General features: G+C 38.8%; 2 protein-coding genes across 2 annotated transcripts; both read left to right on the top strand.

Annotated features, from left to right (window-relative positions):
• Nucleotides 1-6,337: 6,337 nt before the first annotated feature.
• On the top strand, nt 6,338-7,155 carry LOC149814066 (14 kDa zinc-binding protein-like). Its single transcript, XM_089989766.1, has 3 exons — nt 6,338-6,460; nt 6,677-6,794; nt 6,890-7,155. The coding sequence occupies exons 1-3, from the start codon at nt 6,353-6,355 to the stop codon at nt 6,955-6,957; spliced, it is 294 nt and encodes a 97-aa protein (XP_089845892.1). The 5' UTR covers nt 6,338-6,352; the 3' UTR covers nt 6,958-7,155.
• A 4,049-nt stretch (nt 7,156-11,204) lies between these two features.
• Nucleotides 11,205-19,698, top strand: LOC149814065 (transcription initiation factor TFIID subunit 9-like). The gene is made up of 3 exons (XM_089989532.1): nt 11,205-11,322; nt 11,750-12,107; nt 18,534-19,698. The coding sequence occupies exons 2-3, from the start codon at nt 11,853-11,855 to the stop codon at nt 18,819-18,821; spliced, it is 543 nt and encodes a 180-aa protein (XP_089845658.1). The 5' UTR covers nt 11,205-11,322; nt 11,750-11,852; the 3' UTR covers nt 18,822-19,698.
• The last annotated feature ends 6,257 nt before the right edge of the window (nt 19,699-25,955 follow it).

The following is a 25,955-nucleotide window of genomic DNA, read 5'->3' as shown; positions in this document are numbered from 1 at the left end:
CTACCAGATCTATTTTCTTTGCACTTTTGCAAGTACTGACGGGTTACTCTGATGCCGTTCATCGCATCAGCATCCCAAATACCATGGATGGATTCTACGCCTTCTAGATGGGTCCCACATTTTTTTTCCAGAGCCGTTGATGCCCTGTATGAACGGCATCTAAGTTTTTCAAGAATGAAGGGCTGAAAAAATAGCTCCTCCATCCTCCATCCTCCATGGTATTTGGTATGCATGATGCGATGATCACGGACGGGTGCTCTGACGTGACAATGCCGCAGAGCCATTTGTATAAGAAATGCAAAGGCTGAAGTATTTAGAAACATTTATTGCATGAACAAGAAGAGAAGATTAGCATATAATCATGTAATGAAGTCTAAGCGGGGTCCTGTGTCAAGCTGAAGGCACAGGTTCGAATCCCTCTGCCACATGGGGGCGGGCTTTAGAGAATTCTGGTAGGAGTCTGCCTAACCCCAGCTTGCCTTTCAAAAAAAAAAAAAAAGGTGCTGAAGTCTAAACATAAATTCTATTAATCACACCTTAAGGGCCTCTATGTGCCTGTAAAAATAAAGAATGCTTGCATTAGATATCAGAACGATCATTGCTTCGGCCGCGATAATCGTTGTGATTGTGCGTGTGGAGCAGGGATTCAGCCACCACCAAAAACCAGAAAAAAAACTGTCACCGGGAGTTGTGGAGTCGTGTCCGACGGCACAAATCCACCCCAACAAGGAGAAAGCCCTCTCAAAGGAGGGAAGAGGAGGACCGTCGGAGGTTTGGCGAGTTCGGGGAAGAGAAGCACAATGCTCCTGGACATCACTGTCCGTCCCTGGTTATGAGATCTTGGGCTAGTATTGTGGAAGGAATTCAGGCTCCTAAAGCATCAATAGTTCAGGTTGGAAATTCGTTTCGTCGTTTTCCCGGGGGTATCAGTTTGCATTTCAAGGCCTTCGATCTCTCTGGAAATTTGCGGCTTCGATTAAATTTTTCGCGATGAATCGAGGTATTTTCATCATAAAATTGTTGGACGCTCATTGGTTGCCCAGCATGGAACTAAAATTGCAGGCCTCGGACCGTAAACCGCTCTGGATTGTCGATGGAATGTTGGGCACAAGACAAGACATGTTGGAGGGCAGTGTCAAATATCAGCAGGGGCACCTCCTAGAGGTGGATGGCTTTACGCACGCAATGGAAGCGAGGGGCTTTTGCCCGTATTTGTGTAGCTGTCCCTTTAAACGTTTCTCCGAAGCCGAAGATTGAGATTGCTATATTGAATCGTCGAAAATCGTGTATGAGACGAAGATTAGATTTTGTAACCAGTGCGGGCACACCAATCACTCCCTTGCTACGTGCCCGATGCGTATTTCAGAAGACAACCCATTGGTAGATCGACAACCCAGCAATGAATGGCAGCAAACTAAGATTCATCGCCGTTCGCAGTTCCAAATGAACCAGAATAGGCCACCTCCCTGGTCCAACAGATACGCTGCTCTCTCGGAATCCGAACGGGTGGTTAGTATTTATTCTCAGACGCCTGAAACCATTCCTTAGAATGGTTTAGTAGATAAAAAATCAGAGAAAGAACAGGGAATCGGGAAGAAAAAATTGAAGCACATCCCATCTTTCATGAGTCATGAATCTCGGCGTATTCTTGGAAAAGAACAAGTGGAGGTCGAGCAATCGGAAATCTTATATATATATATATATATATATATATATATATATATATATATAGAGAGAGAGAGAGAGAGAGAGAGAGAGAGAGAGAGAGGATGGTTAAATTTTCCAAGAAAAAACTAAATCAAATTTTAAAAAGCTAGTAACATATGCACCTTAAGCAATAATTAGAAAATTTTAGAAACCTTGGCAATAACTCAAGCAAGATACAATAGCAGCACACGGAATGTAATTTAAAATCATTTTTTAAGAATTTTTAGTTTAAACAACCATAACCATAAAAACAACATATTTTCCAAGGAAACATAAATTCTGAATTCATCACTAAAATCTAAGAGACAAGCACATGTTAGACATAAAATATGAATAAGATATAAACAATCTTGCAATAATATCCCAAAAAGGTATGGTAAATATTTCAAATAAAGATATAATTCATTAATAAATTAAATGTAAGAACTCAAAAGAACTCACAATAAATGAGAAATTAATTAAATTAATAACAAAATGTAAAATAAGCAACATTAAACAAATTCAAATACTCTTAACATATATATCCACCATGCAACTAAAGGATACTTATAATCATTCTCACAACCCAATAGGATTCATGCACAAGAAGCCGCACACATAATTTTATTAATGTGGGAATGTACATAAAATGCACATAAAATTTTTAATTGATAACCATTTTCCATATAATGACAAATGGGAAGATTAGAAAATAAATGGAGAGTTTTTTAAAAATCTCAAATATAACAAATCATAATAGAAAAAATGATATTTGCAAATCACAACACTAGTTTGCTCAACACAAGCAATATATCACCTCTTTGGTCTTCAACTCAACATCCTCACATATACAGCAGAATGAAAGGCTTCTGTCCACAGATTGATGGGAAGGTTACTGTCATGGAGCATACTCATAGCACTTTCAACGATATGCCTATGTTTTCGCTCAACGATCCCATTTTGTTGAGAAGTGTGTGTGGACAGGACACCCTTCTTCCTATCTCATTATTTTGAAGAAAAGAAATAAAGTTACTAGATGAGAACTTCCCACCTCTATCACATTGGAAGAATTGGATGGACTCAAAGAATTGATTTTTAACTAAGGAAAGAAAATTTTGAAACAAAGGGAAAACTTTCGACTTATTTTTTATGAAATATATCCAGGTGTATCAAGAATAGCTATCGACAAAGATTAGGTAGTATCTGCTTCCAGATCCGGAGGCAACTGGGGCAGGTTCCCATACATCAGAACATATTACCTCAAAAGGTTTTGAAGTTCTCTTATTAATAGAATGAAAAGGCAATACATAACTTTTGCATAAAAGACAATTAGAACACTTCTTATTTTTCTCATCCACATTGAGACTTTCTTTTGGAATGAGATTATTAGAAACAAGTTTCTCAATAAAATGACTCCCATAATGTCCTAATCGACTATGTCATAAGAAAGGCTTATTACATTCAAAAATACTAAAAACATTTGTAGAAGAGGAGGAACACGACTCTAATGAAGTCTTCGAACTCAGGTGAGCAGGGTGGATGGAGTGATATGGATCTTCTTCAAAAACATACATATTGCCTCGTCTCTTTTCTTCAGCGAATGTTTCCTCGTGTGAAGGTCCTTGACCTGCACAGAGAAGGGAGTGAATTCGATTGAAGCATGATTATCATCAACAAGTTTAGAAACAGAGACAATATTTTTCTTGATGTTGGGAGCATGTAGGACATCAGAAAGATCAAGAGTAGAATGTGACATGGGAATGACAGTTTTTCCAATATGGGAAATAGGACGGTGGGATCCATCTCCGGTGACAATTTTGCTTTTGCCAAAATAAGGAATAGGATTAGAGAGTTTACCTGTATCACCAGTCACGTGGGTCGCTGTCCCTGAGTCAACGAACCAAGTGTCTTGATCATTCTGCTTTAATTTCAATTCTGACAAGGCGGATATTAGCAGATCTTTAATCTCTCCACTGTTACTAATACTGGTAGTCTTACTTTTGGGTTCTGCCTGTGGAGCCTTTTCTTTATTTTCTGGATTGTGCCAACAATTCACCTTGATATGCCCCCTTTTGTTACAAAGGAAGCAAGTGGGGATGAATCTTTGTCCCTGAGCATGAATCAACATATTTGGAGTGAGGAGCAATCCACGTCCTCCGTGTCCACTTCGCCCTCGTCCTCAACCGTAAGTCACCCCTGTGGCAAAAACTGCTTGAGAATTTATATGAACATGAGTTTCTTCAGAAAAACCTTTCAAAGTCATTTCATACTGAATTAATTTAGCTCGTAGCTCATCAAAGGTAGGAAGGGCAGGCAAACACAATAGTAAAGTGACGATCATATTGTAGTCGGATCCCAATCCACTCAGAGTCTGTTGTACCATATCACTGTCACTCACGACACATCCTATAACTGCAAGTTGGTCTGTGATAGTCTTCATCTTGTTTAGATATTCCATGATGGTCATGGAATCTTTTCTTAGCATCTGAAATTCCCTTTTGAGAAAAACCATTCTCGCCTGTGAAACTTGTGAATATGTCTGAACCAATTTCTTCTAAAGTTGCAGGGCTGTACAATTGTTGGGAATTGCAACAAGGACCTCTTGAGACAAGGTAGAAGTGATATATGCAACCACTGACTGCTCTTTCCTTTCCCAGTTGAGGTACTCTACATTTTTGACATACACAATTCAACTTACTCCTTTGTCATCTTTTTCTTCTCTCGTAACAAATTCTAGCGGGATTGGAGTGGTTCTATCCAGGTGACCTAAGAGACCTTGGCTCCTTATAAAAGGGATGATTTGTCTCTTCCAAATCAAGAAGTTTGAGGTGGTTAACTTTTCAGAAACGAGTTGATTGAGAAAACTCGAAGAAAGATTTGATGAAGAAGAATGAAGATCCATGAAGAAAGGAATTTTAACAAGAGTATTCACGAATAGCTCAGTCTACAGCCAGAGAGATTTGCTGATCGCCTTTTTTTTTTAATGAGTAACCTCAAAGATTGGAGACCAGAGGCTGTCAGAGAAAAAAAAACTAAGTTTTCCCTTCCACCTTTTATAAGGTTTGATATTTAAGCAATGGGATTTCTCACACGAATAGAGTTTTTTTTGCTGACTATATTTTCAATGTGAATACCACCTGTGGCAGCGAGAAGAAATATGTTGCGAGAGAGGGCACAGTAGGTCAATTACAGAGTAGGTCACACAGTAGGTCTGGACAGTAGTCTGTCGTGTGTTTATTATCACACAGTAGGTCTGGACAACAAATAATAGAAAGTTTGTCACAGAGTAGGTTTGGACAGCAAAAGAGGATTAGTATCTCGGGTCTGACTAAACTTCACGGTCAGATCAGGATATCTAGTCCAAGTGAAAGGAAAAGGGATACACAGGGGAAAATGTGCAGAGGGCACAGATTTGGTGCATTAGATTAAAAACAAAAATGAAGAATCGGTTGGGTTATGAGTTGACCTTAGCGTTTCACGTGAAACAAGTTCCCTCGCTTTTTTTTTGACGCACAGGATTTTCGTGAACCAAGATTCACGTGAACTCCTCACATGTGAACGACTTAGGAATTCACGTGGGGGCGTGAATCCACCAAAAAGGGAACTAGGGAGGAAGAAGAGGAGAAACGAGAGATGAAGATGAAGAAAGAAGAAAACTGAAGAAGAGAAGAAGATAAGAAGATAAGAAATGAAAGAATCCTCAAACCTTTGATCTGTCGCACCTTTTGGAAGCCTCTTCAACCCCTAGATGGATCTAGGCTTTGATACCATGTCAAAATCTTCTCTAGAACCTGCGTTAAGAGAAAGAGAAAAGAATAGAGGATGGGGAGCTGCGGCAGTCACGATTTCAATATGAAATCGTGACCTAAACAATCTATTAATATATGATGTACAGTCCGGGTGTGGTATAATATCCAGAATGAAAAACAAGGCTATACAAACTGTACATTAACAATATGGGTCCGGGTCCGGGTCTGTGAACTCGGGTCTGATGTGATAATCAGACTCTAAACACACTTTTTCATATCTTGCCCTAGTACAAAATTTTATTCCTCCATGTTGTTTAAGCATGTCTGGATTTGCTCATGAATTTTGTTATAATATTTCTGAGTATTGTCTTTTTCTGTTTCTAGGTGGGGGCGATACCATTGTATCCTTTAAAAGAACTCTCTCTCTCTCTCTCTCTATATATATATATATATATAACTGAAAGGCGAAAAATCCATCTTCATGACAATTTTATGTTCCTTCTCCAACTACAGAACAATGATCATTAGTGATACCATCTTATATTTATTACTTTTGAACTGTTTCTCATTTCACTGGATGGAACACTGTTCATTACCATCACCATCCTAATATTTATTACTTTTGAAGCATGTCTAATATCCCTGGATGGAACACTGTTTCCTTCACCACCACTTTTGCATTTTAACTATATCTAAAGACTTTTTGTTTCAAGAAATTTCATGCACTATGTTTTCTGTAAGAAATGTTTTCAAAACCACCTTTTTAGTTAATGTTAGTCTTTTGTCTGGTGTCCATTTGTGCTCTTTTTCATAGTAGATCTTGCTATAAATTTTTCATTCTAAAGCATCCTTTGTGCTCTATTGAAAAATATTTTTTTTCCTGAAATACTTTTCTAATATTCCTCTTTGTATCTTCAATGGCACCCATGTCACAGGTCTATGCTTTCAGGGACATATCTCCACAAGCTCCTACTCACATCATAATCATCCCTAAAGTTAAAGATGGATTGACCAGGCTCTCCATGGTATCGTCTTTCCACTATTTAATGCTTAACAATGGTTTATCTACCAGCTGTTTCATTAGTCTGTAGGTGGATTCTGCCATTGGCACTTTCTATTACTCCTAGTCACTTGTGTACTTACAGTGGGTCCTCAAGAAATTGCTACCAACCTATTTTCCATAGTAGTTAGTTCTTGCAGCCAGACTTCGGTTGTCTATCATTGTTTTGGCTTGCTTGCAGGCAGAGGAAAGGCACTGCGAGATTCTTGGCTACCTGCTATACACTGCCAAAGTTATTGCCAAACAGGAAGGTCTTGAAGATGGTTTCAGGGCTGTTATCAACGATGGGCCAAGTGGATGTCTGTATCATATTCCGAATTTAATCTTAATTAATTTTATTATTTGGTTTTCTGGCGCATGCCCTTGGTGATGTAAATTTTCGTTTCTTTTGCAGGTCAATCTGTCTATCATCTTCATGTTCATCTCTTGGGTGGAAGACAGATGAACTGGCCTCCAGGCTAACATAGGTTTATCAGGAAGAATTCAACATGTGTGCACATGTCTTATTAGGAAAACTAATGCATGCTTGTCATCGGCACTCAGTCAAATTAGCCACTTTATTTTGCATGTTTGTCTTTGCCATACTTCGGAATACCTGTGTTTTAAACTTTTGGAAACATTTTGTTGGCAATGGGAGTATTGTTAGTTGCTTGGAGGTGATTGACATTCTTCAATGTCTGAAAAAAAATGACCATTCAATGATGTCTCAGTTTAGTTTCTTTCCAGCCAGACTTATCTCCCCCTTGTTTAGCTGCCCGAGTCCATGAGCTTATATATATATATATATATATATATATATATATATATATATATATATATTGTGCTTGATGTCTACTGGTATGCTATAAACATTGCAAAAATTTTGTTACCATTTTGTGCGAGGTATTGCGAATTTGTGGGGATGGGATTTCAACTATAGATGGGTATTTAGTTTCACATTGAAACAAGTTGTAATATCGGGCTTTCATCAAAAAAAAAAAAATTGGCGCATTTTCAGCAAACTGCAGCTCCCAAATGGCGTTATATGGTTTTGAGAGCTGCCGGCATCACCCAAATGTGAGGCAGGTTTTTGGCTTGTATCAACACTAGCCTAATCAGAGAAGAAGGTGGCGTGCAGCCTATGAAGTAATTGATAAGCTTAAGGTAAAACCTAAGATCATGTTTCTTGTTCAATGCAGTCACAAATATATGCCACTATTTTCTGCTAGATAGTATTAATGATGTTAATATTAGTATCCTCATCGGTATCAGTATCAATATAAATGACCACACTTCTGGTTTTTCTTCAACGAATTGTGTGATCATCTGTGGGTTCTTTCTTGCCATCTTCAAAATCAAAATTGGCACAGTTTCTTATTTTGAATCATTTTGATAGTTCTAATCATATTGAACAAAAATTTCAAATGTCTTGCCTGATTTTTTTGAATTTATTTTATTTTATTTTTTACGAGGAGAAACCACCATTGTATTGTTGGGCTGACAGGTTCCATGTTGACTTTGGTGGCATAACCCTATTTCAGTGTCCACAGTGTAATACTCCGCAAGTATTCCCTCCTTATGTTGCTGGTGAGCATATGCCTCGGTATTTTGTAATACCTAAAATTCTTCTAACATGGACTTTGGGCCTCATAATGTTCATTTTAGTGGAGTACACGTATGATGCATTATGTGCTACCAAGTTAGAGGCTTACTAGTTGTATATCTTCCAACAGAATCTTGTATATGCCAAGTCTGGCCTAAATGGATCATGGTTAAGAGATTTTTATTCCAAGATGTATTGGATTGTAAGCCGGTTTCCAAGGATACAAATCCATTAAGCACCATATAAGCTTGTCATATCTAAATTTATGTGTAAAATGCTGCAATGGTATTTTTGTTTCTATCCTTCACTATAACTGACCACTTATCTAACCGGATCCATCATGAGCTCACCAAACAAGGGTCGCCATGACCATTTATCTACCAACAGAAGGCCTCTAAAACAATAAATTCACCAAATTAATGGCATCCCACTTTAGATAGCTCAGACATGCAACTTGTCTTCACCAATAATTTCCTCCTTAAAATGTTCAAATACCCAAATATAGTGCATTAAAAAGAGGAAGATCAATGTACATGTTGCATCACGTCATATTATAATATTTGCATCAATATGTGCCAGGAAATTTCATATTAATATATTCAAATTTGGAAGATAAAAGGTACATAATGCTCTTTACTTTGACAGCTTACAATAAACATCCTCCAACATTTTCCCCACATTTATACTAAATTCAAATCAATCGTTAAATAATACTACATGCATAATCTTCCATAATAACTCCCCCTACTTAGTCCAAACAAAAGTCTAGAAAACAAAAATACAAATCTCCAATGCCTGCTAGCTGCTCGCCACTTCATCAATTAAGAACCACGATAAACTGTCATTCTAGTCTCCTAGATGATAGATCACCGTAAACTATCTAGCATAGACTTGTCAGAGTGCTTCTTCTAATGGTTAATATGAGAGCATATTGGGGTTTGTTCCACCCTATGGTACTTGGCATACTTGCACACGCCATTTTACCTTGGTACTTGTGTCGACACACGTGTTCCCGTGTCAACACATGAACACACCATTTTACCCTTCGTACATATAAGTTTGCATTAAATTTACAATTTATAATTATCTTTTCAGTTTATAACTTTATTTTTTTAGTATATAATATATATTTTAGATATATCATATATATTTAGATTATATTCAATTTATTTTGAATTTATTTTGTATATATAGCCTTGTTCCCTTACCCACATTTTTTTGAAATTACCGTATCGTACCCTCCATACCCATATAGAACCAACATTACGGTGTAAATTACCAAGTTTCATAAGAGGGACAAAAAAACAACAATGATGCAGTTAAATGGTTAGTGTGAAATATGATATCACAAAATAAATGTGCCAATAGATATTGTTAAAATTCTCACAACCTTATAACAAAACTCAAAATTAGAAAAGGTAACTTCCTACAATACCATGCTAATGCAATCCCTACATAATGCATCACAAACCATTGCCTGCATTTCATAGTTGCACCTAATAACAGAAATGAGCGCAATCAATTCTAAATACTCAAAATAGCTTCACTCATAAAACAAGCCTATTGCAGAAGAATTAAGTAAAAATAGCAACCTTAAATATGGAAAGGTAAAAACAACACAATCTCTCTATTTAATAGAGCACAAAACACAATATAATCCCATCTTCTAATAGAGCACAAAAAACAATACTAAAACAACACAATCACAAAAAACAACATATATCTAAACTTAGGTGGATGAAAATATAGAATATTTGTAGCATGAACAAATCTCTTTGTTTTTTCTTCTTCCTCAATTTAAAAAAAAAATGATTCACATGTGAAAAATGACCTTATTTGAAAAAATCGAAGGATTGGCTGAAACAATCATCGATGAAGTGCTGCCTATATGTGTTTCGCCAAAAACAATCACCGAAAATTTTGTCAGGAGGAAAGAGGTTAAGGGAACACTGGTTGGGGACCACAAGAATCCCTAAATTATGCAAAACTAGAGTTTGATGATCACCAGTTTGCGCATAAAAGGTTTTAAGAAACAAAATGACCTATTTAATGCTTGTGAAATTCTCATGATGAAAAGGAATTTCACATCAACTCATGCAAAACTTTGCAATTTTTGCAAACTTTCGCAAACCTTTTAGGAATTTCATGACCTCCAATGCCAAACTCTTGACAAAATTTGCAAGTTAATCACTTATATATACTAAAACAGAATTTCACACGCTAAAATGAAATTGTGCATCACTATAAATCGACAACATGCAAAATGCTTGATGAAATTCGCAAGGATTTTCGCAAGGAGTATAACAATTATCGTAATATAGATGCAAAAATCGTGGGGCTTTTGTGAGAGTTAGGAAGAGCAGCCAATTTTGCAGCATATACTGTGCAAAGTCGTGATGTTAGTGGAAACATCATGCGAATTTCATTTTAGTGATATTTAGTTAGATCAGGAGAGCGTTGCGACATAACGCACAAAACTTGAGAGATTCGCTCGTTTTAAGGGTAAAAAAGTCTTAAAAAAGTTGAGAACTTACGAATTTAGACATTCGGCATATTTTAAAATTTATGGGGAATTTGGGAAAACATGTCAAATTTATGGCACAGTATGATCAAATTTTTTGTTCGATTATTGTGACCTGAATTCATTTTCTCATATTTTAAAAATTTGGATTATGGATCATATCTAACGGATCATGGATTGAATGAATATTTGTTTGGATTTAATAACCATGGATTGGATCACAAATTGGATCTAATGGATCATGGCTTGGATCGATGGATTTTAAGATCCATAACAAAGAATAGCATATGGGATTCGGATAAAAGGTCCAACTAAAACTGCTTCATTTTTTACCCTTTAAAGGCCAGCATGTCAATATGAGTTCTTTGTTCTTTGGTTCTCAACGGTTGACCTTTTCGGGTCAGGACAAGCGCATTGGGATGGATCTCTAAGTTTGATCCAGACGAGATGCTTATCGGATCGAAAGTGGTCACCATGCTGGGCCGTGTAGATCCAAAGTCCATCAGCACCAAGACCCGTCACAACACCCAACAAGACACAAATTTTTAATATTTATTTATTTTTTTAAATAATCCCTCCCAAGGTGTCAGGTTTTTGGCAATATCCCCGAAATTGGATCTGACTCCGAGGCAGTAGGTTGGGTTGTTTCTTATTTCGGGTTCCCCCTGAAACCCTCAAGAACACCACCGCTGCTGGCTGCGCTCCCACCTTCTCCGGCGACCCCGTAAGGCTCCTCCCCTCCTTTTAAGAAGATGATCTTTCGTTTCATGTCTGAAACCACCACAAAATCTTTAATTTTTGGCTGGAAGGAATTCGCCGGAGAATTCCGGTGAGCAGGAACGAGACCTCCGGCGACCAGCCGTTGCATACCCGTGAAACACTTATTGAGTTGCAGACCCGTGTTTCACGGGTGTGATTTCGAATCAACCCTTGATAATCGAAATCTCACGGGAGCCTGTGATTTGAATCATGCTGATTCGAAATCCTCGTTGAGGGGTTTTAGAATCGTTTTCTCAGGTTCCCCTGAGAAAGCGATTCTTTCGGATGCAACCGAACGTTCCCTAAGAGAGATCATACATTGCCAGAACGAAAGGAAGCAAAGGGAGAACGAAAGGAGAATGAGACCTAAACAGACGGCTCCCCCTTTTCAGGTTCTGACCCGTTTCCGGGCATCTGGAAGACGGAAGCTCTAGGCGTGATCGACCAGGAAGACGTGGGACTCCTTCATCGACTCCAGGAGAGAGAGAGAGGGTTATGGCGGAGGAAGACGAGGAGCCGAGGGATGCGAAGATCGTGAAGACACTGCTGAAGTCGATGGGCATCGAACGGTACGAGCCCAGGGTTGTCCACCAGTTCCTGGAGCTATGGTACAGGTACGTGGCCGACGTCCTCACCGACGCACAGACCTACTCGGAGCACGCCGGCAAGCCTTCCGTTGACTGCGACGACGTCAAGCTCGCCATCCAATCCAAGGTCAACTTCAGCTTCTCGCAGCCGCCCCCGCGAGAGGTAATGCTTCTCTTCCTCTGCGGTCGAGGTAGTCGTCTTTTGTGGGGTTTTTCATTCTCAAGACATCGATATAGGGTTTGCGTTTACAACTAGGGGAAGAACTTCTCTTTTCTTCTTTTCCATTTCTGACGATTGCTTTTGTCGAATCTTCTGTTGAAAAGTTAGGTTAGAACGTTTTCTTTTAATAACGGCATTGAATTTTTGAGAGAGAGAGAGAGAGAGAGAGAGAGAGAGAGAGAGAGAGAGAGAGAGAGAGAGAGAGAGAGAGAGAGAGAGAGAGAGAGTTGCGACCAATGTTGGATTTGATTCTAAAGGGTGTCATGTATTTCATGCTACCGTTAATTAAAACACTTAAGAGAGGGTGGTCAAATCAAACTGATATTTACTTACATCAAAGAAGAATAAAGAAAAATTAGAGCTTCAACTCTTAGATTTCTAGGTGCCACCACTATCGTCCTCTTTGTTTCCGTTATCATGCACAACAAGGCACTCAAGATTCCAAATGTAAAAAATAAATCAACTCAGGCTCTCCTAGTGACTTGCTTAAAAGACTTGATTTTCAATTAACTTTCTCTTTGTTCGGTATTTGGCCAAAAATCTTACTGTTATGTGATATATAATCATTCACCTAATGCTGTTAGAATAAGGAGGGTTTGTGGTAATGAGCTCTTAATCACTGTCAATCACAAGAACGAGGCATGACATGGAGTCATGGACAGTCTTGGTGCAAGACACGGAATTTTCAAAACTAGGGTATAACAGTTCCTGAGGCAACATGAGTGATAAATTGAAGTGTGATATCCATCTCGAGTTAGGACGGATTTGATTGCAGTATCCAACATGGGTTTGTCTGTGTGCATCAGTGGTCATGGTGTGCCCGATATTTATGTTGGTGCCATGTTGTGTTCGATACGGGGCACATGCAGGCTAAGTGAGATGCATGTCTGACATAGACAGTGTCTTATGTTCATATCCATATTCAATTGTGTTGACATGAGGTACGAGGAAAATGGGCATGTCACTGGCTGTTGTGGGGGGGGGGGGGGGGGGAGGGGAGGGATTCTTTCTTACACATGGATAATATGTAATTCTTGTTTTGGTGAGTGGTCTAGAGTTGCCTTCTTGTCAGGTGGACCCTTCCAACCACCGAGCAGAACACAAACTTGTAAAGACAATATGAGTCACTTTGGTTTCATATTTGGATATGTGGGTGGATTCACTCTTCTTGGCTTTGAAGCCAATACAGAATGGTGATAATCTGTCATTGAAATCAACCTTGCTAAACTTTTCAGTTTAGCATTCCGGAAAGAGGATGTTTATGCAGCCACCACGTTATTTTAGAAGGTTTCTTTAATTTTTGGGTTATGATGGTGACAGATTGTTTTCTTCTTTATTGGGCTACTGATACAAATGTGCCTTCAACCAATGTTCTATTATCTGGTTAATAAATCATTTATCAATGGTTTTGCAAATTAAGATTTATGAAACCACAAACAGACAATGATACATGCTCAAATTTCTACCTGTAACCTCTAATATTTTTAGTTAGCAAGTTTGTAGATTTTATGATAGCAATTGTGTGCATCATGCCAGCATGTTATTGCTGCCATAACTATAAAGTCAGAGTGCAACAAAGAGGGATGGTTTACATGTGTCAACAGACTTTGTTGTGGATGGTTTTTTAACCACAAAAGTCTCATAGATATCTGCAGGTTAGCAAAGCTTCTGTTGTACTGCTCTTCTAACTGCAACTTCGCTCTCAAATAATCATTTTCCTGGATTGTGCTAAACCTAGATATCAGGTTTTCAAAAGTGCAAAGCATACTTGAATCATTTGCTTCTCTCCAAACCTATTTAAAAATAAATTGCACGTGTGTGTGTGTGTCTAACAGAAACAATATATTTGAGAGGTGAAAGCAACACTATAAAAAACTGACATTTTTAAAGTAGGTCTTGAAACAATCTAAACAACATGATTTAGAATGTTTTCTAGTAGGACTTCTTGACTTAAAACCGTGACCGGGGAGCTCTAGACTAGACCCTAGGTGGGAATTGAGAGAGTGGGTTATGGCGGAGGAAGAGGAGTAGCCGAGGGACGCGAAGATCGTGAAGACACTGCTGAAGTTGATGGTCATCGAACGGTACGAGTTAAAACGTTTTCTTTTAATAATGGCATTGAATTTTTGAGAGAGAGAGGGATATTGCGATCAATGTTGGATTTGATTCTACAGGATGTCATGTATTTCATGCTACCGTTAATTAGAACACTTAAGAGAGGGTGGTCAAATCAAACTGGTATTTACTTACATCAAAGAAGAATAAAGAAGAATTAGAGATTCAACTCTTCGATTTCTAGGTGCCACCAGTATCATCCTCTTATTTGTTTCTGTTATCATGCACAACAAGGCACTCAAGATTCCAAAGGCTTGGCTTTTTTAGCTCATCTATAGTTAACTTTGGAGCTGCCAGTTGCATGGTTGGTGCGCAAACTCTTTTATCCATATACCTTCCTCCCTGAAATGTATCATTAAACTTGCGTAGTTGCCTCGACCCTATTATTGGGAAGGTAAAAATAGATCAACGCCGGCTCTCCTAGTGACTTGCTTAAAACACTTGGTTTTCAATTAACTCTCTTTGTTCGATATTTGGCCAAAAATCTTACTGTTATGTGATATATAATCATTCACCTAATGCTGTTAGAATATGGAGGGTTTGTGGTAATGAGCTCATAATCACTGTCAATCACAAGAACGAGGCATGGCATGGAGTCATGAACATTCTTGGTGCAAGACACTGAAATTTCAAAATTAGGGTATAACAGATCCTGAGCCAACATGAGTGATAAATTGAAGTGTGATATCCATCTTGAGTTAAGACGGATTTGATTGCAGTATCCAACATGGGTTTGTCTGTGTGCATCAGTGGTCATGGTGTGCCCAACATTTATGTTGGTGCCATGTTGTGTACGCGGGGCACATGCAGGCTAAGTGAGACGCATGACTGACATAGACAGTGTCTTATGATAGCATACCATGAGCACTTTATGCTGCTACACGTTTAACAATTTTCTGCTCTGATGATACAGGTGATGGCCTCGGGAATACTTTACCAGTACGACACCAAAAAAGATGTCACATAAGAAAACATTCTAAATCATGTTCTTTAGATTGCTTCAAGACCTACTTTCAAGAGGCCAGTTTTTTATAGTGTTGCTTTCACCTCTCAAATACATTGTCTCTGTTACACACACCTGCAATTCATTTTTAAATAGGTTTGGAAGAGAAGCAAGTGCTTCAAGTATGCTTCCCACTTCTGAAAACCTGATATCTAGGTTCTGCACAATCCAGGAAAATGATTATCTGAAAGCGAAGTTGCAGTATTTTTTTTTTGAAAACTCACCGAGAGCCAGGTCACTAAACGGGCCAGCCTTCCTGTGAGGAAAAACTCTGGGCCGAAGCCACGACCACCCAGTACAACAGAAGTTTTGCTAACCTGCAGAAATCTGTGAATTTTGCGGTTAAAAAACCATCCAAAACAAAGTCTGTTGACACATGTAAACACTCCCTCTTTGTTGCACTCTGACTTTATAGTTATGGCGGCAACAACATGCTGGCATGATCAAGGTTGTTAAATGCGATGAGGCGAAGCGAGGCATTGAGCCTGTTATGAAGCGAGGCGTAAGCCTCGAGGCATTGAAGCGTAAGCTTCATAATCAAAATAATAAAATATATAATATTAATAAAATAATGAAAATTTTAAATAAGAACTACTACATGACAAGCAATGGGAAAAAAGGCATCCAATGATAGATTATCCGAACCACGACATAAATTTCTTCAACCACCAGTAACCTGGGTGAATATAAAAATTAAATATCAACGTCATCAGAAAAAAGGTAAAACCCCGTTCACCTGCCAGAAAGAAGAAACAAAAACACGGCAAGCCCACATTAATAAGAAAAACACTTAAACACAGTTGGAATCAAAGCCGTCTACAAATCGGGAAAGTGCAAAAAAAAAATTTAATTTTTCCTCGTCAAAGTCATAAATTCAACAATATCACCAAACAGACATCGCCTAATTCCACAAAATAAGAATTTCATGGAAGAAATCCTAAAGTTGATACATTCGTCAAATGCTAGGAGCAAGCCATGACACATGCAACTTCCAAAATGCATAAAACCCATAAGAAAAAGAACAGAACAAAGAAATTACACCGAAGGCATTCAAATAGACGAAATTCACTTGATTTCCTTTGTACCGAAACCAAACCCTAAGCAACAACAATAGAGGGGAAACAAGAAAAGCTAACAGCTAGGGAAACTAAAAAAACAAACAAAATCAACAATGTAGATGTCTCCAGGTCCCAATTCCTCACAAACCCCAAAACCGAGTTCTTCATCTTCCTCCCACACAGATCTCATCCCAAACCCCTTCCCAATCACCACAAACCCCTAACCCCGCCCAAATGCAGCTACCACAAACCACGCCAAACCCCCGAAAACAACTAAAAATGGTGCAAAATTTTACCTCCGGAGCACCACAACTCCAGATCCTCCCGATCGGACCTGCAGAGAAACGGCGGCAACCAGAAGACTGACGAGACGAGGTCGGCGAGCCCAAAGACGCCGAAGATGATGACTCGTACGCCTTAGAAGCAAAGCGCGCCTTGATGCGAGGCGTGCACTTCACCCATGTGAAGCGTGCGCTTCGAGCCTGCAAACGCCTCCCTATAGTGCCTCAGTTCTTTGAGCTTGCGCTTCGCCTCTGAGGCGTATGCTTCAGGTATTGAGGCGTTCGCCTCTAACAACATTGGGCATGATGCACACAATTGCTATCCTAAAATCTACAAACTTGCTAACTATAAATATTAGAGGTTCCAGGTAGAAATTCGAGCATGTATCATAGTCTATTTGTGGTTTCATATATCTTATTTTGCAAAACCATTGATATGTGCTTTATTAACTGGCTAATAGAACATTGGTTGAAGGCACATTTGTATCAGTAGCCCAATAAAGAAGAAAACAATCTGTCACCATCATAACCCAAAAATTAAAGAAACCTAAAATAAAGTACTGGCTGCATAAACATCCTCTTTCCAGAATGCTAAGCTGAAAAGTTTAGCAAGGTTGATTTCAATGACAGATTGCCACCATTCTGTATTGGCTTCAAAGCCAAGAAGAGTGTCCAAATATGAAACCAAAGTGACCCGTGTTGTCTTTACAAGTTTGTGTTCTGCTCGGTGGTTGGAAGGGTCCTCCTGACAAGAAGGCAACTCTAGACCACTCACCAGAACAAGAATTACAGATTATCCATGTGTAAACAAGAATCCCTCCCCTCTCTTACAACAGCCAGTGACATGCCCATTTTCCTAGTACCTCATGTCAACACAATTGAATATGTTATGGAAGTTGTTGGTCTTAAAATGTTTTAAATATACTAGCCTTTGGCATTCCTTTTTGTCAAACTTGTGTATGTTGATCAGTTTTGCAGGCATTCCTCCTTGTGCTTTAAATGAAGCAGAACTACTAATATTTGAGCTACATATGTGGATGGTTGTTGAGAATTGACCATCTTTCATTAAGACATCCAGTTGACGAGATGATAAAAACACGACATACTACTCTCCTGATGTTCATAATGCATCCTTTTTTTTTATATATTTACTTGGAGAAACCACCCCCAGTATCAGAGACCTAGCCACGCTGGCTTTGCCTGCCGTACTTACAATCGCTGTCTTGGCTGCGTAAAACTCTGTGGGCTTACCCCTTTCCCCGAGGGAGTTGCCACGCTTCTGCTTCTGCAAGTGGTGACACCCATGAGATTTGAACCTAGACCACCAGCCTAGTGGCCTAGGTCCCATCCCACTATGCCAAACCCGTTTGGGGCTCATAATGCTATCGTACTCATCACAAATATGTGATTTTTTTATTTCTTAAATAAAGTGATATAATTATGTTGCTCTCATCTTAGAACAAATGGTGGGTTCTGTTATGCTATTACATATTTTTGCTCAAAGAAGGTAGGCGTTGCACCCATTGAAAATAAGATGAGAGAGAATCGTTTACGGTGGTTTGGACATATTCGGTGAAGGCCTAATGATGCTCCAGTTAGAAGGATGGAGAAATGGGAAAATATATTAGTTAAAAGAGGTCGGGGTAGGCCTAGGAAGACTTGGATGGAGATGATAGGAAAGGATATGAATGCTTTGAACCTCACCGAGGACATGACATTGGATAGAAATGATTGGAGGAGAAGGATTCGTGTGGAAGACCCAGAATGATTTTCTTTGTTGGTTCATATCGCCGACCCCAATTGTTTTGGGATGAAGGCGTAGTTGTTGTTGTTGTTGTATGTATTCTTGCAATGTCTGTTATTCAAACCCATGAAGGAGAAGACTGGTTGTTAATCTGGTTTAATTTCTCAGGTCCTCCTTGAGTTGGCCAGGAACAGGAACAAGATCCCTTTGCCAAAATTCATTCCAGGGCCAGGCATTCCCTTGCCTCCTGAACAAGACACTCTAATCAGTCCAAACTACCAACTTGCACTTCCCAGAAGGCAGTCCAAGCAGGTTATTGAAGAGACAGAAGAAGAAGAAGATGATGCAGAAAAAATCAATGCTACCAATCCGAATATCCCACAGGACCAAATGATGGAACAGCAACAATCTCATCAGAAAGTCTCCTTTCCTCTTGCTGGTAAACGCCTTAATTGAACCTTGTCTCTTGTGGTTGTAGGTTTTGTTTTCCTTTTAAATAGATTTGTAACGGACAAGAAGGGACAGAAAATCTCTGGAGACGTGCTCTTTTTGCTTTTTATGGCATAATATATGATTATATCCACTATCCCCTACATTCATTGTACAATCTTCCTCTTTTGATATCTTATGCAAATAAGGGAATTATGGTTTTATGAAGTAATACCAATTCTCTGTATGCAGACAAGAAAAAAGAAAAGAATATGCATTCTTTGAGGAATGAATTGCTGATACATTTTGGAGTCACAATTGGAGACCCAAGGTTACACAGGAGATCAATTAGCCCACACCTAGCCCGTACATTTCCCATACACCCCCACCTGTACACTGTATACGTGCCTATATTTGAAAATCTATACAAAAGAAAAGTAACAAGGGTGGTCATATACTTCCCGCCATTCCCTTCCTGCTAAAAGATTCCTATCAAACATGTGACGCATTTCTTCTCTACATTCTGTCAAAGATTTATCGGGTATCGATGGAGTCGTCTCCACGACATCCCCCATCTTCAACTTACCATCAGGCAGTCCGTTCAGGTTCTCCAACTGCTCCTTCCATGTGGAGATCGATCCCAGTCGGTTGGTTAATGGAGAGAAGATCTGCAAAGTTTCCTTAACGAACCTTTGTTGCTTGGAGAACGGATGCGCATCCATTGTCATCATGTTATGCAGTCTGTCAGCCAGTTTTAGTATAACAGCCCTTGCGCCCACCATGGCAAGGGACAATACTGTGTGCAGCCGATCTGCCTCCACGGTCCTGCTAGCAGTATTACTTTCACGGGCAAGCTTGCTCAAGTGGCTTAGCCTTGACACCTGCACATACAACATAGCAAATAAGGAACAAACAACTTGATGCATGTGGACAATTGGACTTAAATTCCTACAGCAATAGAACTTAAATTCCAACTATCTAGTTTACATGGCAGCTGAAATTGTGTTATTATGTGTTTACAGTGCAATGACTACCACTCCAGGTACCTTGAAGACCAAACAACTCTAGAATACTTCTCATGAAATCAGGAACAAAATTTAATTATCCACTTTCTCATACAATCATGCGTTTAAGACTCAAAAATAGTTTGTACGTGTGTGTTTTCAAGACATAATCTGACTTTATGCATGTGGACAATTGGAACACATTAGAAAGAAACCTTCGAGAACAAGTAGGTAAAGTGGAAAGGGAAGCCAAAAGAGAATAAGAAGGGTCCAACCAATCCATGGGGGCCACCTTGACCAAGCCAAATAAAAGGCATTCCGGGAAGCGAAGCAACTAAGCAAGTGCATCTGACGCCAAAAGATACCTTCCTATCTAAACAGTGACACAAAGAAAAAGGAAAACAGTTTTGAAAATTTGTTTTTACAATTAAAAAACTGAAAAATAATAAAAAAAGTCAAACTAAAGAAAGGAAGAGACGGTCAAGCAAAAATTCTCAATGAAACAAAAAATGCAGCCAAAACGAAGCTCCCCGTGCATTGTAAAAGAAACTAACAAACAAATCAAAATTAATTGTTTCACGACGAAATTCAAAATTTTCAAATTTCAATCTATCAACTAGAACAAGCTAAAATATAAACTTGGTGGACGCTATCCTGACCTATGGAGCCCTCACAATCTGTCAACACGTGCTCATCGGTAAGAATGCCTTGAACGTCCTACCAGATCTATTTTCTTTGCACTTTTGCAAGTACTGACGGGTTACTCTGATGCCGTTCATCGCATCAGCATCCCAAATACCATGGATGGATTCTACGCCTTCTAGATGGGTCCCACATTTTTTTTCCAGAGCCGTTGATGCCCTGTATGAACGGCATCTAAGTTTTTCAAGAATGAAGGGCTGAAAAAATAGCTCCTCCATCCTCCATCCTCCATGGTATTTGGTATGCATGATGCGATGATCACGGACGGGTGCTCTGACGTGACAATGCCGCAGAGCCATTTGTATAAGAAATGCAAAGGCTGAAGTATTTAGAAACATTTATTGCATGAACAAGAAGAGAAGATTAGCATATAATCATGTAATGAAGTCTAAGCGGGGTCCTGTGTCAAGCTGAAGGCACAGGTTCGAATCCCTCTGCCACATGGGGGCGGGCTTTAGAGAATTCTGGTAGGAGTCTGCCTAACCCCAGCTTGCCTTTCAAAAAAAAAAAAAAAGGTGCTGAAGTCTAAACATAAATTCTATTAATCACACCTTAAGGGCCTCTATGTGCCTGTAAAAATAAAGAATGCTTGCATTAGATATCAGAACGATCATTGCTTCGGCCGCGATAATCGTTGTGATTGTGCGTGTGGAGCAGGGATTCAGCCACCACCAAAAACCAGAAAAAAAACTGTCACCGGGAGTTGTGGAGTCGTGTCCGACGGCACAAATCCACCCCAACAAGGAGAAAGCCCTCTCAAAGGAGGGAAGAGGAGGACCGTCGGAGGTTTGGCGAGTTCGGGGAAGAGAAGCACAATGCTCCTGGACATCACTGTCCGTCCCTGGTTATGAGATCTTGGGCTAGTATTGTGGAAGGAATTCAGGCTCCTAAAGCATCAATAGTTCAGGTTGGAAATTCGTTTCGTCGTTTTCCCGGGGGTATCAGTTTGCATTTCAAGGCCTTCGATCTCTCTGGAAATTTGCGGCTTCGATTAAATTTTTCGCGATGAATCGAGGTATTTTCATCATAAAATTGTTGGACGCTCATTGGTTGCCCAGCATGGAACTAAAATTGCAGGCCTCGGACCGTAAACCGCTCTGGATTGTCGATGGAATGTTGGGCACAAGACAAGACATGTTGGAGGGCAGTGTCAAATATCAGCAGGGGCACCTCCTAGAGGTGGATGGCTTTACGCACGCAATGGAAGCGAGGGGCTTTTGCCCGTATTTGTGTAGCTGTCCCTTTAAACGTTTCTCCGAAGCCGAAGATTGAGATTGCTATATTGAATCGTCGAAAATCGTGTATGAGACGAAGATTAGATTTTGTAACCAGTGCGGGCACACCAATCACTCCCTTGCTACGTGCCCGATGCGTATTTCAGAAGACAACCCATTGGTAGATCGACAACCCAGCAATGAATGGCAGCAAACTAAGATTCATCGCCGTTCGCAGTTCCAAATGAACCAGAATAGGCCACCTCCCTGGTCCAACAGATACGCTGCTCTCTCGGAATCCGAACGGGTGGTTAGTATTTATTCTCAGACGCCTGAAACCATTCCTTAGAATGGTTTAGTAGATAAAAAATCAGAGAAAGAACAGGGAATCGGGAAGAAAAAATTGAAGCACATCCCATCTTTCATGAGTCATGAATCTCGGCGTATTCTTGGAAAAGAACAAGTGGAGGTCGAGCAATCGGAAATCTTATATATATATATATATATATATATATATATATATATATATATATATATATATAGAGAGAGAGAGAGAGAGAGAGAGAGAGAGAGAGAGAGAGGATGGTTAAATTTTCCAAGAAAAAACTAAATCAAATTTTAAAAAGCTAGTAACATATGCACCTTAAGCAATAATTAGAAAATTTTAGAAACCTTGGCAATAACTCAAGCAAGATACAATAGCAGCACACGGAATGTAATTTAAAATCATTTTTTAAGAATTTTTAGTTTAAACAACCATAACCATAAAAACAACATATTTTCCAAGGAAACATAAATTCTGAATTCATCACTAAAATCTAAGAGACAAGCACATGTTAGACATAAAATATGAATAAGATATAAACAATCTTGCAATAATATCCCAAAAAGGTATGGTAAATATTTCAAATAAAGATATAATTCATTAATAAATTAAATGTAAGAACTCAAAAGAACTCACAATAAATGAGAAATTAATTAAATTAATAACAAAATGTAAAATAAGCAACATTAAACAAATTCAAATACTCTTAACATATATATCCACCATGCAACTAAAGGATACTTATAATCATTCTCACAACCCAATAGGATTCATGCACAAGAAGCCGCACACATAATTTTATTAATGTGGGAATGTACATAAAATGCACATAAAATTTTTAATTGATAACCATTTTCCATATAATGACAAATGGGAAGATTAGAAAATAAATGGAGAGTTTTTTAAAAATCTCAAATATAACAAATCATAATAGAAAAAATGATATTTGCAAATCACAACACTAGTTTGCTCAACACAAGCAATATATCACCTCTTTGGTCTTCAACTCAACATCCTCAAAATTCAAGTATATTAGCGCATAAGACAAGAGATCAAACACAAATCTTGGCAATAACTAAACCAGTGATCATGCACCAACAATATCGGCTATTTAAACTAACAATAAATACCAACTACAACCACAAGGGGTGCACATCCCTCACCTTATAAATGGTTGTAAAACTACAATCAACACCATCAGCTTCAACGGGTCCCAATAATTCACCACAGATAAAACAAAATCTCTTATAAAAAAAAATCACTCAAATAAGAAGAAAAAATAAAAAATAAGATAAATAAAAATACTATAATGGAAATAATCTAATGTCAATAAGCAAGAAAATTTAAAACAATATTAAAATCAAATCTATAAATTTTGCAATAATATGATATTTAATCCATAACAAGCAATATAATCACAAGCATATAAGAGTTGAGTCATCTTTGATAAAAATCAATATGAGCAACCAATAAATAAAAAGGGCCAAATAAGCAACTCAGTGATACAATTCACTTATAGAACCAAAGGTTAAATAATTATCAATCAGAGCAAAAAACAGGTGCCAATGCTACATTCATAAACCGAGAATCTAAACTGACAAAATATAGAGGTGAACACATAACTCACCCTAACAAACATCTTTGACTCTATAATATCGAGGTGAATACAACTCACATCGAAAATGCCGAATAAAATAAAGGATGCATTGAATAACAAAGATGGACCAAGCCAAAACAAAGAGGCAAATAGAAAAACCTTGAAAAACATATTTCAAGGATAAAAGAAACAAGAATCGATTTGACAAATGTTTCAAATCAAGTGAAATAACAAGAGTTTGAATCTTCAAATAAATTTAGTAAAAACAAACAATAAATGCAATAATATGTCAAGATAAAATGCCGACCAAAGAGAGTCTTCAACTACAAACAAGAATGTCCACCAATAGATACAAAAGTGAACCACAAAAGGCACACTCACAAAACCCACAAAGGACACACAAAAAAGACTCTCATAATTAACAAATTAATATTTTATTAATATCAAGTATACAAAAAATATAATACTTAAATCCCATGTGAGGTGACACTGTAAAACTACATGCAAGGTCTCCAAGGAATAACACAATCACAAGGCTCTAAGAGCGCCCTCACAAAACCCTTTTTCAATATATATATATATATATATATATATATATATATATATATATATATATATATATATATATATATATATATAATGATTACGATGCACTAAGCATGTAGGGCTGAAATCATTTAAGTAAAATAAGTGCACTCACAATAAACATGCCTTCTTATTGCAATTTGCAGGTATAGCCCCAAAAATCCTACTAGCATGTTCTTCATAGATCTAAGTTTATACGTTGAAAAAAAGGCCCAAAAATCTTATTAGCATGTTCTTCATAGATCTAAGTTTATACGTTGAAAAAATGGAAATCTTTAATAAACTTGTATATAAATAAGCATGCTATTAGCTGAGGCTGCAAATATTCTCAAACTCTAAGAGGATTGACATTCACCACAAACTCCCCTCCCTTCTAACCTAAAAAAAACAAGCATTCTAAGTGATGAAATCAACTCATTCACTTCCTCCATGAACTATATATTAAAAAACAAAGCATTCCATCTTAAATGTTCTTATAAGCAGAATCCATAACTCATAAACAATACTCCATCAAAACCCAACTTCATCTTCTTTTTCCCCATATGGAAGCGTTTGAAATTGGATGCACAACTTACTCACAAAAGCGGGATAAGTTAGGAAATTGCATCATGCTCCACATTTTCCAGTTTATCCAAAGTGGGTGAATTCGAGCAACCGTGGAAGTGTTTTTCATCACTACAAGCGTCAATTGAAAGCATCATGAGAAAGAGACTTATGTTGAGTTATATTTCGGAGCTTTAGTATATACAATTTAGCACATATAATAATAACATCCACCCATTGAATGCATGAAATCAAAGAATAAAGTGTTGGAACGATGTGGCCCTTCACATCATGAAGGGTGAACCATTGCGTCTCATGCGAAAAGTCGCAATGGTTCACCATCTATGACTATATATATTCATGATGCGTACAATGAGTGTGCATCACTTGCATAACATTTATCAAACATAAATTCATCTAGAACCGGTCACAGCTCACAATTGTCGAGTGCCTGACTTTCTTTTGTGTTCTTTCGACGACTCCCCAACATTGGGTTATGGGCCCACTTCACTGGGTTTCCGCCGCGTCTCTGCTCGCCGGACGCCGCTGCCCGCTTCCTTCCCACCATGATCGACCGCCAGCCTTTTCCGTCAGTTTTCTTTTCCTGTAAAAAAAAAGGAAAACTGTGAGAGAGGGAGGACCGGCCGGTCCTCCCCATCTCTCTACCGAAAATGGAAAAGGGAACTGGAGGGCCATTGGGGCATTCTCGGATCTCTTCAAGGTAGCAGGGAAGGCCGGAATGCCCCCCGCCCACCTGAGAAGGTCGCCGGATGCCGGGGGCGTCCGACGATGGTAAAAGAACGGGGGGAAGGGGTCCAACCGCCGTCAGGCGGTTGGGCCCTGATGGAAGGCCGGGACCGACCTTCCCCGACCCTGATTTTATCGGGGTCATACAGGGGAGGCTGGACCAGGTCGGGTGTCGTGAGACCCGACTCGTGGAGATAACCCCCCCTCTTACCCTTGCGGGTGGGAAGCCATACCGGATCGGGTCTGGAGACCTGATCTGGTGGGTCTATCCGATTCCCCAGACCCGGTTCAAACCTTTAGGAACCGAGTCAGATCTATTAAGATCCATTTTTTTAGGGTTTTGAGACCGATTTGTAGCTCTCTGAAACCAGTTCCATGTTATGCAGACCGGTTCAGAGTTTAAGGTGACCGGTTCATATGGTTTAAGATCCGATACATAGTTTT

This window comes from Nuphar pumila, chromosome 15 (assembly GCF_984573655.1).
Source record: "Nuphar pumila chromosome 15, dmNupPumi1.hap1.1, whole genome shotgun sequence".
NCBI classification, from domain to species: Eukaryota; Viridiplantae; Streptophyta; class Magnoliopsida; order Nymphaeales; family Nymphaeaceae; genus Nuphar; species Nuphar pumila.
This window is presented reverse-complemented; position numbering and strand designations above follow the sequence as displayed.

Coding starts and splice junctions, on each gene's coding strand:
- LOC149814066 (XM_089989766.1), top strand. CDS start 6,353: ATGGCACCCATGTCACAGGTCTATGCTTTCAGGGACATATCTCCACAA. Junction 6,461..6,676: donor GATTGACCAGGCTCTCCATG/GTATCGTCTTTC, acceptor GCTTGCTTGCAG/GCAGAGGAAAGGCACTGCGA. Junction 6,795..6,889: donor CAACGATGGGCCAAGTGGAT/GTCTGTATCATA, acceptor TTTCTTTTGCAG/GTCAATCTGTCTATCATCTT.
- LOC149814065 (XM_089989532.1), top strand. CDS start 11,853: ATGGCGGAGGAAGACGAGGAGCCGAGGGATGCGAAGATCGTGAAGACA. Junction 12,108..18,533: donor CGCAGCCGCCCCCGCGAGAG/GTAATGCTTCTC, acceptor TTAATTTCTCAG/GTCCTCCTTGAGTTGGCCAG.